This window comes from Montipora foliosa, chromosome 6, assembly GCF_036669935.1.
Source record: "Montipora foliosa isolate CH-2021 chromosome 6, ASM3666993v2, whole genome shotgun sequence".
Classification (NCBI taxonomy): domain Eukaryota; kingdom Metazoa; phylum Cnidaria; class Anthozoa; order Scleractinia; family Acroporidae; genus Montipora; species Montipora foliosa.
In genome coordinates this window covers 38,868,527-38,883,294 of record NC_090874.1, presented here as the reverse complement: position 1 = coordinate 38,883,294, position 14,768 = coordinate 38,868,527, and the positions used below count along the sequence as shown (strand labels likewise).

The following is a 14,768-nucleotide window of genomic DNA, read 5'->3' as shown; positions in this document are numbered from 1 at the left end:
TTAATTGCCTAACGAGTGAATTCAATAGTAGATTTCGCTGGAAAAACCGATATCACAATCATCCCTTCGTGATTCATGCGATCAGTCGGTTTTTCAGGTGAAATTAACCTTGGAATTCACTAGTTAGGCAGCGAAGAAAATGACATACTGTAATTAAGCAATATCCGGGAAAACCAAAAGGCGGACTGTTTAGCAGAGTTTTATTGGATCTTGTGGAAGCGTTGAACTTTACACTTGAACGTGATCTGAATTAAATTGAACTTGATCTGAACTGAACGAATTTCCGAAACTACTAAAATCTCCAACATCAAATACTAACAACAAATGCTAACAACAACGGTTCTTAAATAGGTTTTAACTATGTGGTCTAGAATATTCCTTGTGTCTATTTAAGGCAAATTAATCACGGCATTACTAATACTTATTTTTAGATTCTAGAACGTTCCATGATCTGTCACTTATAAATATACATCAGCACAATCTAGAACTTTCCAGGAAAACAACAATAATTATGTAACGTTTTAAAGAACATTCCAGAACTCTTCAGAACATTTCTCCCCTTCCAAAATGGCCTATAAGGTCATTTTCCTAACTGCACAATAGTATGAACTTCCGAAACTGATCATTGTAAACAGACAATAGAAATGTTGATGTATTATGCTTTACACTCAAGTGGGCAAAGCTTTACAATAGGTCTCCGTACAATTGAACCCTTCACTCTAACGTCTGCTGTGCGAACGTGTACATCAGGTCCAGGAAAGACTTGACCTATCCTTCCCAACGGCCATTTTCCACGCGGTGTATCGGTTGACAACACCAATACAAGATCGCCTACTTCCAAGTCAGGCTTTTCTTTTCCCCATTTCTTTCTTGGGCTCAAGGATGGTAACCATTCTCTTAACCACCTCTTCCAAAACTGACGAACAATTTCTTGAACATGTCGCCACCTCACTCTGGGATTAAATTGCTCAACATCTACAGATTCTGGAGCAAACTGACCTCCAACTTGGTTAAACAAAAAATGGTTTGGTGTGAGTGGTTCCGCATCATCCACATTTGAACTCTGGTAAGTAATAGGTCGAGAGTTCATCAGCCCTTCAGCACCCACAATCGCAGTCATCATCTCTTCGTCTGTTAGATCTGACTTATTCATTACATGAAACATGGCTCGCTTGGCTGCTTTGATAAGTATTTCATGCACGCCATTGAAATGCGGTGCTGATGGCGGATTAAATTTCCAAATCACACCTCGGTTCACTGTCGATTCTTGCACTTTCGTCTTGTCAAGGGCGTTCACTAACTCGCGCAATTCTTTTTCGGCTCCTACGAAATTTGTGCCATTATCAGAGATTACTTGAACTGGGAATCCTCTTCGTGAGGTCATTCTGTAGAATGCGTTGAGAAATGAATCTGTGTCCAAACCATATGCCATCTCTAGGTGCACTGCTCTGGTGTTCATGCATGCAAAAAGACATAGATAGCGTTTGAATCTAGCTTTTCCTCTTCCTTGCTTTGTTAGGAATGGACCAGCAAAATCAACTGAAATGTTGGTGAATGCTCGAAGCGACATTTCTGCTCTCACCGCAGGGAGTGGAGCCATAACCTGCGAAGCGGGCTGAACTTTTCTTCTTCGGCAAACCATGCATGCTCTTTCGCAATCACGAATCTCTTCTCGAGCTCCAGGAATCCAAAACCTAGCAGATAACATTGCTAAAACCTGATTTGTCCCTGAGTGATTGCTGTCTTTATGTAGGCGTTCAATGATTAGTTTCGTTACTTGATGCTTTCTTGGAAGGATAATAGGGTGTCGAGCTTCCCAGGAAATATGTTCTGCCAATCGCAAACGGCTATTACCATGTAATAGCCCATCACTTCCTAAAATGGGAGAGATTGGTAAAATCTTTGATCGTGTAGGTAAAGCTTCTCCTTTGCGAGCTCGTGAGAACTCCTCAGGGTAGGACTCCTGTTGTACTTGACGAAGAACCATAACCTCAACATCATTGATCTCCTCTACTGTTAAGGGGCCTTGAAGTTTTTCCACCTTTGAGCTGTTTTGAACAAAACGAACAACGTAGGCCAAAACACGAAGAAATTTAAACCATTCTGAAAATCGCTCTGGATCAAGTCTTGTGTCTTTCCACTTCAATTTGGGCATGGCTACTTCTCTTTCAGAAGAGTTAAGAACTGTGACCCTGTACTTTAGTTTCTTCTCCACATCATCTGAACAGAGACTGGGCAGGGGCACTTGGGGCCACATTTGCTCTGGTTGACTCAAATACTCAGGACCATTCCACCAGGTCTGGTCATTGACCAATGAATCTGCTGGCATTCCAATTTGTCAATTTGTCGGCAGGATTAACTTTGGTTGGTGCATAGCGCCACTGCGCAGGATCAGTTTTGGTCTGTATTTCCCCAACCCTGTTTGAGACAAATGGCTTGAACTGACGGGAATGTCCACGTACCCAATGCAAAACATCCAGACTGTCAGACCAGAAGACCCACTTATCCTTTGGAAGACTGAGCGTCTGCCCCACTGTTTCGGCGATTCGTAAGCCAACAATAGCTGCCATCAGTTCTAGTCGGGGAACACTAATGGATTTCAGCGGTGTAACCTTTGCCTTTGACATCACAAAACGAACTGTTGTACTTCCTGACTGATACTCGTGTCTCAGGTAAGCTACTGCACCATATGCCTCCTGTGATGCATCTGTAAATATATGCAGTTGTGAATCTATGACTTGTTCAGACTTCTTCAGAGATCTTGGTACCTTGACCCCAGACAAATCTGGAAGCTCTCTAAACCATGTCGATGCTGCCTTGGCAAGATCAACTGGTAGCTTTTGATCCCAGGTTAGGCCAGCAGTCCACATTGCTTGCAATATCATGCGAGCTCTGATGGTAAATGGCGATACTAGTCCCAAGGGGTCAAAAAATGTTGATGTCCGACTCAAAAAACTTCTCTTTGTCCAGTTAAAGCCATCTGGTGATGGGTGCACCACAAAAGTAAACTGATCTGAGTTTGACTCCCAGGAAATCCCTAGAGTTTTAATGACTGGCAAGACTTGTGCTTCAAGATCCAAATTTGCGACACAATGATCCTTTGGTATCACTTTCAGAACCTCTTCACTGTTAGAGAGCCATTTCTTTGGTGTCATACCAGCTCGCTTCCAAAGCGTAGGGAGATCATGGTGCAGCCTGATAGCTTCTTCAACTGTTTCCACAGAATCTAGGCTGTCGTCCATGTAGGTACTTTCGCATACAGTTTCTGCTGCTCTGGGGAATTCATCGGAGTTTAACTTGGCATTGTGCTGAGCCACCAATTGAGCCAGATAAGGAGATGCATTGACTCCAAACACGACTCGAGTAAACTCGTACACTTTGGGTGGATCATTCTTGTTCATGTCTCGCCACAGAAATCTATGAACTGATCTGTCAGCTGGCTGCAGATGTACTTGAAGATACATCTCTGTAATGTCGCATACTAGAGCTATTGGTGATCGTCTAAACCTGACTAGAACATTGATGAGCTCATTTTGCAATTTGGGCCCTTGGTGGAGAACATCATTTAGTGACACCCCTTTATACTTGGCCGATGCGTCGAATACAGGTCTCACTTTGCTTGTACTCTTGTCTTGTCTGACAACAGGAAAGTGGGGAAGGTACCAGACCTTAGTTACTTGTTCCTTCTCAGACTGAACTTCACAAATGTATCCCTTTCTCTCATATCCATTGATTACCTCTTGATAAGCTGCTGCTATCTCAGGCTGCTTTGCCAATTTACGCTCTGTACTCTCTAAACGAGTTAAAGCCATGGTGTAGTTGTCTTCAAGGGATGGAGCAACAGATTTCCAGGGCAGTCCCACCACGTATCCTTCGGAAGTTTGTTTGAGGGTGGCCAGAACAGTTTTCTCAGCTTCTTTGTCTTGAGGACGAACCAGTGAGCATGATTGAGGTTCCTCAATCTCCCACATCTGCTTAATAAAAGTGTCTAGTTGTCTTTCCTCCCCAATGAAGAATGACATGTGATTAACTTCATTTTCTGAATTTTCCTGGAATAAGCCAATACTTGTCCATCCAAGAGGAGTTAACCTTGCGATGGGTTCACCAGGGTTGCCTTTAACTTCCTTTAATGAGCAATGTAGGTCTGACAGGTCCAACCCTATTAACATGTCAATAATGGGACGTCTGCCCAGTGATGGAAACCTTATTCCTTTCAGATGCGACCAGTTCTTCTTTTCCACCACCCAGTTTATGGCGCGCATATTACCAGTAACGCGTTTTGTTGTCTGGGCTGCAACCTCTTTTTTCACACGACCATCGCAGCTCTCTAGCTCAAATTTAACTGATCGGCTTCTAAGCTGGGCTGTAGTGTCATTCAGGAGTCGGACATTCAATGAAACTGGCTCACCTTCCAACCCTAGGCAATCTGCAACATCCTCATTTACATAAGTTCTAGTACTTCCATCATCCAGCAAAGCATTAACGCGCATTGACTTACTTCCATTCTTCAGAATGACTGGGACGGTCCTCAATGGGAGATATTCTGTGCTTTTAGAGAGCGAAGCCACAAATGTTTCTGCTCCAGGCTCCCCTTCCATGGAATTACTTGTGAGCGCGAAACTGTCGTTACGGACTATTCCAGATTTTGGTTCTTCCATGGTGTTCTGATCTTTTGAGACGCCCATGGCAACTCTCTTGTGAGCTTGGTTGTGTAGCAAGTGATGGTGGTTGGAAAGACATCCATGAATTGAACAAGACCTACTTCTCCTGCAGGTTGTACTTCTATGATAGCTTGATAAGCAGCAGAAACAAACACGTAATTCTCTTGCTTTGTCCCGCCTTTTTTCCACTGGTAAGGCTTTAAATTGGCTACACTGCCACAGACCATGCTCCTTTGAGCAGAGCTTACATCTTTCAGGAACGTTTTTATTCTTAACTGACACTTGGGAGACTGCCAATGTGCGGCCTCCAGAGAGGGCTCTTGTCTTCTGTTGTCCCAATCCTTTGACTGTCTCTAATGCAAGCATCCAGCTTTCAGCTTCATCATTGACAAAGTCGTGCAAGTTTCTAACGTTGCCCTCTAAATGTTTCTCCCTTAACCAATCCTGGTACTTCACTATCAACTGCTCATTTAGCTTTCGGAGGAGTGAGACATTCAGTGAACCTGCCCCTAATTCACCCTCTTGTCCAGCATCACATAACTTCACAATGAGTGTATCTAATAACTCTGCAAAATGTTCAAGGTCATTCGCATTTCCCTCACGTACTCCACGAAACTTGTCCAGTTCTTCTAGCCTCATTGTGAGTTCTCTTCTCTTTCCGCCATACTTTCGCACTAGTCTTGCTATAGCTACATCATATGCAGCAGCAGAATAACCCAGATTTTGAATAGTGCACAGCGCCTCTCCCTCAAGACAACTGTACAATCTCAGCAGTTTTTGCTCTGGTGGTACCTTGTTGTGTCTCCCTATTATCTGATGGAACCCAGCATACCATGCCTCAAATGATCGCTTGTCTCCCTTGAACTTTGGTATTGGTAGTCTTGTTAGACCTTTGAATGGATCTGCATCATTTGAAGCTGAACTTGTTTGACGGGCTCCTTGTTCTGCACTCACTAACGTTAAAGGAACAGTCTCGATATTGGCAGCAGTTGATACCTTCGGAGTTGAACTCTTGAATTCTTCCGATCTTCTCCCTTGACCAAAGGCTGGCTGTGTTTTTCTGTCAATGTTTGGGGTCATCCCTCCAGATTGTTCAGGTAAGGGCTCTGTTTGACTCAACTGAATTGGCATTTCAGGGGGATAACCCTTAGTAGTTGTGAGCTTCTGGTAAATATCCTTCTGTTGTTGTCCAATATCTGCTATGGAATTCTCCAACTGTGAAATCAATTCTTCTATTTGTTGATCCAAACCAGTTCGAGAGGGCTTTCTTTCTTTCAAGATCCTCGGTTCATCATAATAGTGACGTGCATGCTGACGTGCTTATTCATTTCGAAGAACTTCCTCATATTCAATGACCAATTGAGTTGTTTCCTGAACAAGAGAACTCAATTGAGTAAATTCACCTTGCAATCTTGCTTGTTTATCAACTTCTTTGTACACTTCCCACTGTTCATGTAGATCATTACAAATTTCTCTAAACTCCTGGAACGCGTCTAACATCTTGTTGTATAACAGCTTCACTTTCTTTTCGTCAATACTTTTGTCCTCAATTGCACTGATGAGTTCATCTCTCATGTCGTAAATGAAACTTCGCAACTTGTTCTTCTGATTTCGTAAGCCACTCATCTTGTTGAACCTCGCTCTGCTACCAATGTTTAGCAGAGTTTTATTGGATCTTGTGGAAGCGTTGAACTTTACACTTGAACGTGATCTGAATTAAATTGAACTTGATCTGAACTGAACGAATTTCCGGAACTACTAAAATCTCCAACATCAAATACTAACAACAAATGCTAACAACAACGGTTGTTAAATAGGTTTTAACTATGTGGTCTAGAATATTCCTTGTGTCTATTTAAGGCAAATTAATCACGGCATTACTAATACTTATTTTTAGATTCTAGAACGTTCCATGATCTGTCACTTATAAATATACATCAGCACAATCTAGAACTTTCCAGGAAAACAACAATAATTATGTAACGTTTTATAGAACATTCCAGAACTCTTCAGAACACGGACAAAGCCTTTTATTTTCACTAATCTTACAGCCAGTAAGAATAAACAAGCCGGGAGCTCCGCTTTTAGGCCTGGCTAAATCTATATATTATTGATTATTATTGATTATATTTATTATTGCTCTTCATTGATTGATACCGCTGGGACTTATGCAGGAGCATAGCGCAACTTCACTGCTAAAAGAAGAAGCTGTTGGCTGGATTCCTACCACGGAAAGCGATCAAGTGGCCAGGTAACTTTTATGGTAGTGGTTTACAGTGATATCCTCTTGCATAGCACAATGTCGCAAACTTTTTCAGCGACGTGATTATATGTTCTCCAGTGCAACATACAGGAATTTTTCCAGTTCGTGGTAAATGTCACAGCACTTTTTTTTCCGGCAGGTACGAAACACAGGTCATTGCTTTAACAATACAGAAAGTATTCTAAACATTCACAAAAGCTAACCTTAGGCCTAAAAACGTTTGTTAGGCCTAATTAGGCCTACAGTTAGCTTTTGTGAATGTTTAGGATACTTTCTGTATTGGTAAAACAATAACCTGTGACCTGTGTTTTGTACCTGCCGTTTTTTTTCCAAACCTTTGCCTTCCAGTGGTTGCGGTTTGGCCAGAGCACACTTTGAAAAGCAGCCGCTGGGAAATCTTTGTGCTGGCGTTTTATGATCACTCAGGACAGGCTGTAGAAATCGAACGTGCCGGATTTATTGGTTTTGTCGAGCATCTGCCGGTAAATTCCGTAAATATTTTGACTGTCCCTTGTGTGGAAATGCGTTGAGTCTTCTTGGATTCTTTGATTTAGGCCTGAGCCTTGATTTTCTTTCCTGTTGTAGGATCAGAAAAACTTTTGTAATGGCGCTTCGTACAGGCCCATGTATTGTCAGTTTGACGTTTCCACTCAAGTGTGTTCGAGTGTTGAGCTCGTTATCAAATTAAGAAGGACCCCGGTGGGAATATGAAATTCTCTAGGAGAAAATGACCGTCTACAGGGGAAAAGGGAATTGAGAAGTCTTCAGAGACATTTTGATTTCCGGTGTATGTCTTCACATAATGCACCTATCGGAATGTGACAGTCCTTATAATTTCTTCATATTTACTCGTTTCTAAGGGAGTAGTTTCTTCATGGGAACGTTGGACGTTGTTCCGTGCTCAAAAAGAAGGTGTTATGCCCATGAGAAAAATATATTTGACGTCTACTTTGCGAATATTGAAATGTCAGCAACAGCGAAACGTTTCTCCCTTAAATATATATTAGAACCACAGATTTCGTAGTAAATGAAATGTTATTAACGGCGAAAGTTTCCCTCTGAAGATGTATTTGAACCACAAAATTCGCAGTTATTGAAACGGTGAAATGTTTTCCCCTCTCTATATTACTGTATTACAGGACATTTTGCAGACACAGTTGCAACGTTTTAACGCCTTTATGCTGGCATGGAACTTCAGCAGTCTGCCGTTGCCAGCAGCTAATTCTCTCTTTAAACTACCAAAACTGGCGTTTATATACCAGTATGCCATACCTGCCAACTCTCCCGGTTTTCCCTCTTTTCCTGCATTTTCTCGTGGGAAAGTTACTTAAATTAATGGGCCGACCATTTAACTCTTAAGGGGGGTGGGTGATTTTGAAAAAAAAAATCCTGCAAGCGCTTGTTGGAAGAAAAAAATTTCATGCAGCACAAATGAAATAGAAAAAAATTCTTGCACTGCTGCAAGCAAGCAAAAAAAAATTTTGCAAAGCTATTTCATCATTCCGGGGGGGGGGGGGCGGGGGGGCTTTACAAAATCCCAGCAAAACTGCAACCATTCCGGATAATCTGCTACACAGCAAGCTACTCTTGTTAGCCCATTAAAATAACACATTGATTGGCCCAAATAACACTCTGGCTAGCCTAAACGTCACACCGGTTGGGCTACAGTTAGCTTAGGTAGCTTACGGTCTGGTCTTATAATGGGATAAGGGATTTCTTGCTTGCTCAGTTCACATGGCTCCAAGTCATAGGAGTCATGCAAGCCATTATGGTTAGTCTAAATTACACATTGGATAGCCTAGTTAGCACTGCAGTTAGCCAACAGTTCCTTAGGTAGCTTGCGGTTATTGGGATCAGGTCTTTTTGGCTTGCTGGCTCGCACTGTGTTAAACGATAAAAATTGTAGCTACAATAACTTCATTGGATTGCTTGGCTTCGCTGGATAACTGCGATCGTAGATAAAATCATTTAAGCGGGTTGCTTCCCCTCATAAGTTGCAGTAATTTTAGTTTTTTTGGAATGGCTTAGTGTTTTTCATGTAAGATTAAGGGATATTGAGAAAGGGTTGTTGGTTGCACTTTTCCTGGTGGTTCCCAAGCGACATCGGTGATTGACTCTTATGAGAAATTAGCTCCTAAGGTGGTTTGCTCTTTAGTGTAGTTGCAATCAGAGTGTATCTTCTCCTGAAGTCACGAATGTGGTTTGGAACAGGTGTCGAGAAAGGTGTGGCCGGACCAACACTCAGGGTCTTTAAATAACTGAGGAGAAAGTGCTGCCTTTGTGATTACATCTGCAAATGGTTAGACTCTCTAGTCTTCTCGGATAAGGACCATAAGCCGGAGGTCCCGTCTCATAACCCTTCAATGTTCATAATTGTGTGGGACGTAAAAGAACCCACACACTTGTCGCAAAGAGTAGGGCATGTAGTTCCCGGTGTTGTGGTCTGTCTTCTGTGGTGTACCATGGTTGGGAGGGTAAATGCTCGGAGATATTAGCTACACCAAGCTACTCTAAAATCCGAGGGTAAAGAAAGATATATGATGGACTAGTTGAAGATCGTCCTGAGAAGACCAATAAAGATAAGAGACAACCAGAGTGTTGAGGAGTCTTTACTTCCCCCGAAAGATTTTCCTTCATCAACTGTATCCAAACTCGTTAGCTTATCACAAGCAGTAAGGGAGGTAAATTTTTCTATTTGAAGAATCAAGTTTTATTAGACAAAGGAAAATAATTTGTTCATTTTTAATCTTTTCAACTGAAGCATTTTCATTTAAATAAATAACTGTGAAATATTCTCTCTATTCCATTGTTACGATTGGCTACTTCGCCGTTAATGAAATTTCATTAACTGTGAAATATCTTCGCTAATCTATTATTATGATTAATTACTTAGTCCGGGGCCATATGTCACTCCTGTAGGAATGTCATGATCATTTTAGTTTCTTTGCTCAAATCTATACTTTGGAGCACGCTGAATCGAATCAACCTTTGTCACCAATTTTTTCAACGTTGGTGACGTCATTTTTTAATGCAAATGAGTTATGACGTCATAAAGTATCCATGTTATGGCTATAAAAGAAGCTTAAATAAGTAATACGGCTAAATGAAACAAATTTCTGATTGTATTTTCACATCTCTACCTTAGATAATGTGACCAGAATGGTTATTTCAGTTTTGGGCGCCTTGTTTCGATTAATTTCAATTAGTTATGACGTCATAAACTGGCATGACACATTAAAAAGAACCAATTAATTCTGTTGCCTTAGAACAGGGAATGTCAGTGTGGTTACTTTGTCCATCCAGTACTAGAATATCACATTAATTTTATTTTCTTTTGAATTTAACACAAATCAAACTTGTCAAATGTGTAGATTTCAATTATCCAAGTAAACTGTGACGCCATACATTCATCGACTACTGAAGATTTAGAGGTATCATATCACTTGACTAAATTGTACACTACCAAGTAAAATATCAACTGTCAATGCTAAAGTATGCGCAAGTATCATTAGCCAGTGTTTTCCTCATCACACAATGGCATAGTCAGAATACTCCTCTATTCTTGGGCACAGTCTATAAACAAGATCCTCATCGTCACTATCCACAGTTTGAACAGTGACTTCTTCAGCATTTCTGTTTTCACAATTTGACTTACAGGAACCGCACATGTCCGTACATTTCAAGCTGTGTTTTCTGCATGAACAGCTTAAAGTGGTGCAACTTCCTCTACATCCGCACTTCACCAATTCCAGGACAGCCTTGGGTGCAGGGGGAAGGGTGGTTGGGATAGCCTGCAGTCGCTCACCATCTTGACTCCGTCCATGAGATGTTGGCGCAGGAAGATCCAAGTATGGAGAACCACATTCCTTCCACACTAATGCAACATAGTTGGCTCTTTTAATCATCTGCTGAAGAGCAGCCTTCGTCGGTGGCAACTTCTCGTCTGCATATTGCCTCTTGCTGAACAAAAACCAACGCAGTTCCTTTACGGTTGCAATCTGGACTGACGGCAGGTACAGCCGGCACATATACAGCTCAAGCATCCTGGACACGCCGTCTTCAACATGCGCAGAGCTTCCAAGCATTGCAAATGCTTCTAAAACTTGTTCATCAGCTTTCTTTAAGGCATTCCAGCAGGAGACTTCAAACTTGCCACATATTGTTCCCGTTTGATCACAACCACTGAATCCGTGAAATCCTGGTAATGCCACTACAACGCGACCCCCTACAGCGTTGTACAGAGGACCCAGTGAAATTGATCGACGCTTGGCTCCTGTGCCAGCTACTACGGACGTTTCTTTGCATAAACTTGTATACTTCCATAAGGCCAGTATCAATACATCCGTATCAGGGCTCTGAATACAGAGGGATGCTGCTCCTCTCTCTGTAGCATCGATGGCATGTAGAAGCATGCGTGTGTCCACTTCTTCTTGGGTGGTGTTCAAGTGATGAACAGATAAATTGTTGGACCTGCATTGACTCTTTAAAGTTACCACATAGGTCTTCTGCGAGTCCCTCTTACACTCGAGGATATAAGATGCAAAGTACATGGCCAACGATTCCTTGTTGACATTACTGCCTAGCAGCTGCTTGAGAGTGATCTTTTCGATGACTGCACCATCGGAGATTTGGTACACCATGGGCCTGTTGCAACTTTGGCGAAACTGGCGAAATCCCTGCTTGAGAGAATTTGGAATGTCATAACGATCAAAAACGATGTGGACCTCGTCACTTTCCTTGGACCTATTGTCGATGATCTTAAGAAAATGGCCATACCATCAATGATAACAACGCTCTTTCCTGCATGCTGGCGCCAATCTTCTTCCTGGTCAGGGCGTGGGTCGTGGAGGGCTCTCTCCAGGATGCTCATGAGCTTACTCTTGCCAACACAATGGCGAAGGTCACCATCAGAATTGAACAGCGCTCTGGGAAATGCAGCCAACTCGAATTCACTGATGCTCTGCTTGAGATCGATTTCAGGTCTGGAAAGAACCACGACAAGAAAACGTGCAAACAAAGCCCTGTCGTCCTTTAGAGCAACGATACCAGACGCTGTTTTACTCTTCTTTTTCTCTCTTGTGGTCTTCCAAGTGTGAGGGTTCACTTTCTTCATTGGACTCCAAACACTTAGTTTACGCTCAACGATCTTTTCTTTTACAAAGTTATTGAAAAGGTTCTGACCAATCTGATCACGCTCGAGAACTGCTTCTTTTACTGTTACTGGCATAACAGCCTTTGTGATCATATTGATCAGTTCATTTTCCTCATTAACAAATGGATCATTTTCTTTAAATACCTCTTTCAGCTTCTTCACATTCTCCTCGTAACGGGTAATAACAGCCTCTGACAAATAGTGGTGACGCGTGAAGCTGTGAGTTTGTAATCCAACTATGGCCTCTGCTTCACTAGCAAGGCGACTCAATTCTGGAGCAATAAGAAACCATCTTGCTATAGCGGCTGGTTGCTGGGTCAAACCCTTGAGGCCACCTCGGATCTTCATGGTCTTGCTTACATGCTCAATTGCATGGTCTGGACCTATGGTGCAAAAAGGTCTGTCATTCTTGTTGGCGCAGAAATTTCCACTCATGAATTCTTCATGTATGTCAGGATCAGTCGATTCGAGGAGCTCCATTTGTGCCACGTAGAGAGGTACCATTTCTGCATAGTAAAGTCGATCATGCGAGAAGAAATAATTGCACAAGGCCTTTAGCGATTCGAGATGAAGTTTCCAGTTTCCTTCTCTAGTTGCATGAAGGAACATCAGTATAAAGGCTACAAACTCCATATATTCCCTTGCAAACTTGAACATGGGACGTTGTGGCTCCATCTTCCAGTCAAAGTCGTATATCTTCTCCTTAAACTTCTCTGACTCCATTGCTTTAAGGATCTCTTGATGGTGTTTACCGAACTTGCAGTATTTGCCCTCCTGGCTGAATGCATTCATTGTGTAAGAAGCATGACTCATACTCGGAAAGTTAGCGCCACTCTCTTTTTCTCCGTCTTCAAAAATGCCTCAACGTGCAAGTCACAGAGAGCAGAGTATGTCATACTGTGTGCTGTCAAGGCACGTTTCATATGATTCCCTTCAAGAATTTGTTGCTTCGTAGTGGATCCATATATTCCAGCTTCTACCCGTGCGTTATCAAAGCCACTGTCTTCAATGGATGACCCAAGAGCATGCAATGCTGCCATAACAAAGTATGTATCTCGCCAGGCCGGAAAACAAGGTGATCTAATGCAGGCGCGGTATGCATCTGTAGCTTCATGGCCTTTTCATAAAGTTGAACATCAAAGGTTATCACAGTCTTGTGGCCCTCCCCTAGAACCACGGTTGTGATATTCTGTGCTTGCTTTAACACAGTTAACATGGTACTCCACTCATGGGCAGGCACTGCTAATAAAGGCATCATGGCAACAATGGTGAGTGGTAGTTTCGCTGCACTTACTGTAGAATTGTACCCTGCCCACGTAGGGAGCTTCGGATTGTCGCATTGTAATCTTGCCATTGATTGCCCTACTGACCCTGCCAATCATCTCGCCCTGCTGCATTGGTGACGTCTGACGATGGGGTCATGTCCAGCCTGCCATACTGAGGACATTTTGGCTGTGCGTTATTTGGAACATGACATGGCAGCAGTTCTGCATTAGGTATAGAGCTCGATGGCAGAGATTTACATGTTGGATGCTCAGTATGATCTAATGAAAGTTCAGGTGAGTAGTCTCTTTTCCTCCGAAAGACAATCATTGCTGTCGCATGCAGAGTGTTTTTTCCGTCAGGAGTGTCCTCTGAGAAATCGGAATTGTCAACAGCAAAGTAGATAAATTGGCCTTTGGCTAATGCTGGGGGTATATAGCTACCATGACCATTTGAATGACTTAAAACTTCTTGAGCAAGCTGTGTTTTGATGCGTAATATTCGCGTATAGTCAACGGACACGCCAAGCTTGTGAAGTACGTCAGTTGTAGATCTGCTTCGTATCTCTTGGTGTACCAATATACCGACTCCAACCTGTAATGGATATTCACGCTGATTGCAGAATGGCTTGTCCTCTGTGTCAGATTTGGGTTCATGCTTCACCTGTCGGTCTGTTTTATCCTCATACATAATTTGCTGGGCAAGAAGGACGGCTTTTGTGTTTACTTCCTCCATGCGCTTCTCGCTTTGAAGTTCGGTGGCTACCCCCAAGAGAGTCCAGTGAAGCAGAGTCAAGAGCTTGGTCGGGATCATCTCGCTGGTGTCGGTATTTAATGTTCCATCGAATTGCTAACTGCCTGTTGGTAAGATTTCTTTGTGCAGAATCTTAGAACAGCGGAAAATAGCCTTTAAATCACTATCAGATGAATTGTTAACTGCGGAATCTATAGCGGCAATTTTTGCAGCCGTCAAACAGAATCAATCTGCCTCATTGCGTTGAAAAGCGCGTACAAATTCAATCCCGTCAATGTTAGCGACAATCAACTCCCTTAAATACTTTCGAGAAAGCGATGAGTACGTCAGTTGTAGATCTGCTTCGTATCTGTTGGTGGGCCAATATACTGACTCCAACCTGTAATGGTTATTCACGCTGATGGCGGAATGGCTTGTCCTCTATGTCAGATTTGGGTTCTTGCCTCACTTGTCGGTCTGTTTTATCCTCATACATAATTTGCTGGGCAAGAAGGACGGCTTTTGTGTTTACTTGATCCGTGTGCTTCTCGGTTTGAAGTTCAGTGGCTACCCCCAAGAGCACAGATGTGGCTTAAACCCAACATATATAGTAGTTTAATATCATAGTAAGTACAACGTAACAATCAAATGATCTACCACCGAAAACCGCTACCCAATGTTGCGTGACAGCGTGATG

General features: G+C 42.5%; 3 protein-coding genes across 3 annotated transcripts; all 3 read right to left on the bottom strand.

Annotated features, from left to right (window-relative positions):
* Nucleotides 1-655: 655 nt before the first annotated feature.
* On the bottom strand, nucleotides 656-2,257 carry LOC138005530 (uncharacterized). Its single transcript, XM_068851746.1, has one exon. It carries the CDS (start codon nucleotides 2,255-2,257, stop codon nucleotides 656-658), a length of 1,602 nt encoding a protein of 533 aa, XP_068707847.1.
* A 46-nt stretch (nucleotides 2,258-2,303) lies between these two features.
* Nucleotides 2,304-3,812, bottom strand: LOC138005529 (uncharacterized). Its single transcript, XM_068851745.1, has one exon. The coding sequence runs from the start codon at nucleotides 3,810-3,812 to the stop codon at nucleotides 2,304-2,306; it is 1,509 nt and encodes a 502-aa protein (XP_068707846.1).
* Nucleotides 3,813-3,909: 97 nt separating this feature from the next.
* On the bottom strand, nucleotides 3,910-6,287 carry LOC138005528 (uncharacterized). The gene is made up of 3 exons (XM_068851744.1): nucleotides 6,065-6,287; nucleotides 3,970-5,980; nucleotides 3,910-3,922 (listed from the first exon to the last, which is right to left on the bottom strand). Exons 1-3 carry the CDS (start codon nucleotides 6,285-6,287, stop codon nucleotides 3,910-3,912), a joined length of 2,247 nt encoding a protein of 748 aa, XP_068707845.1.
* Between the last annotated feature and the right edge of the window lie 8,481 nt (nucleotides 6,288-14,768).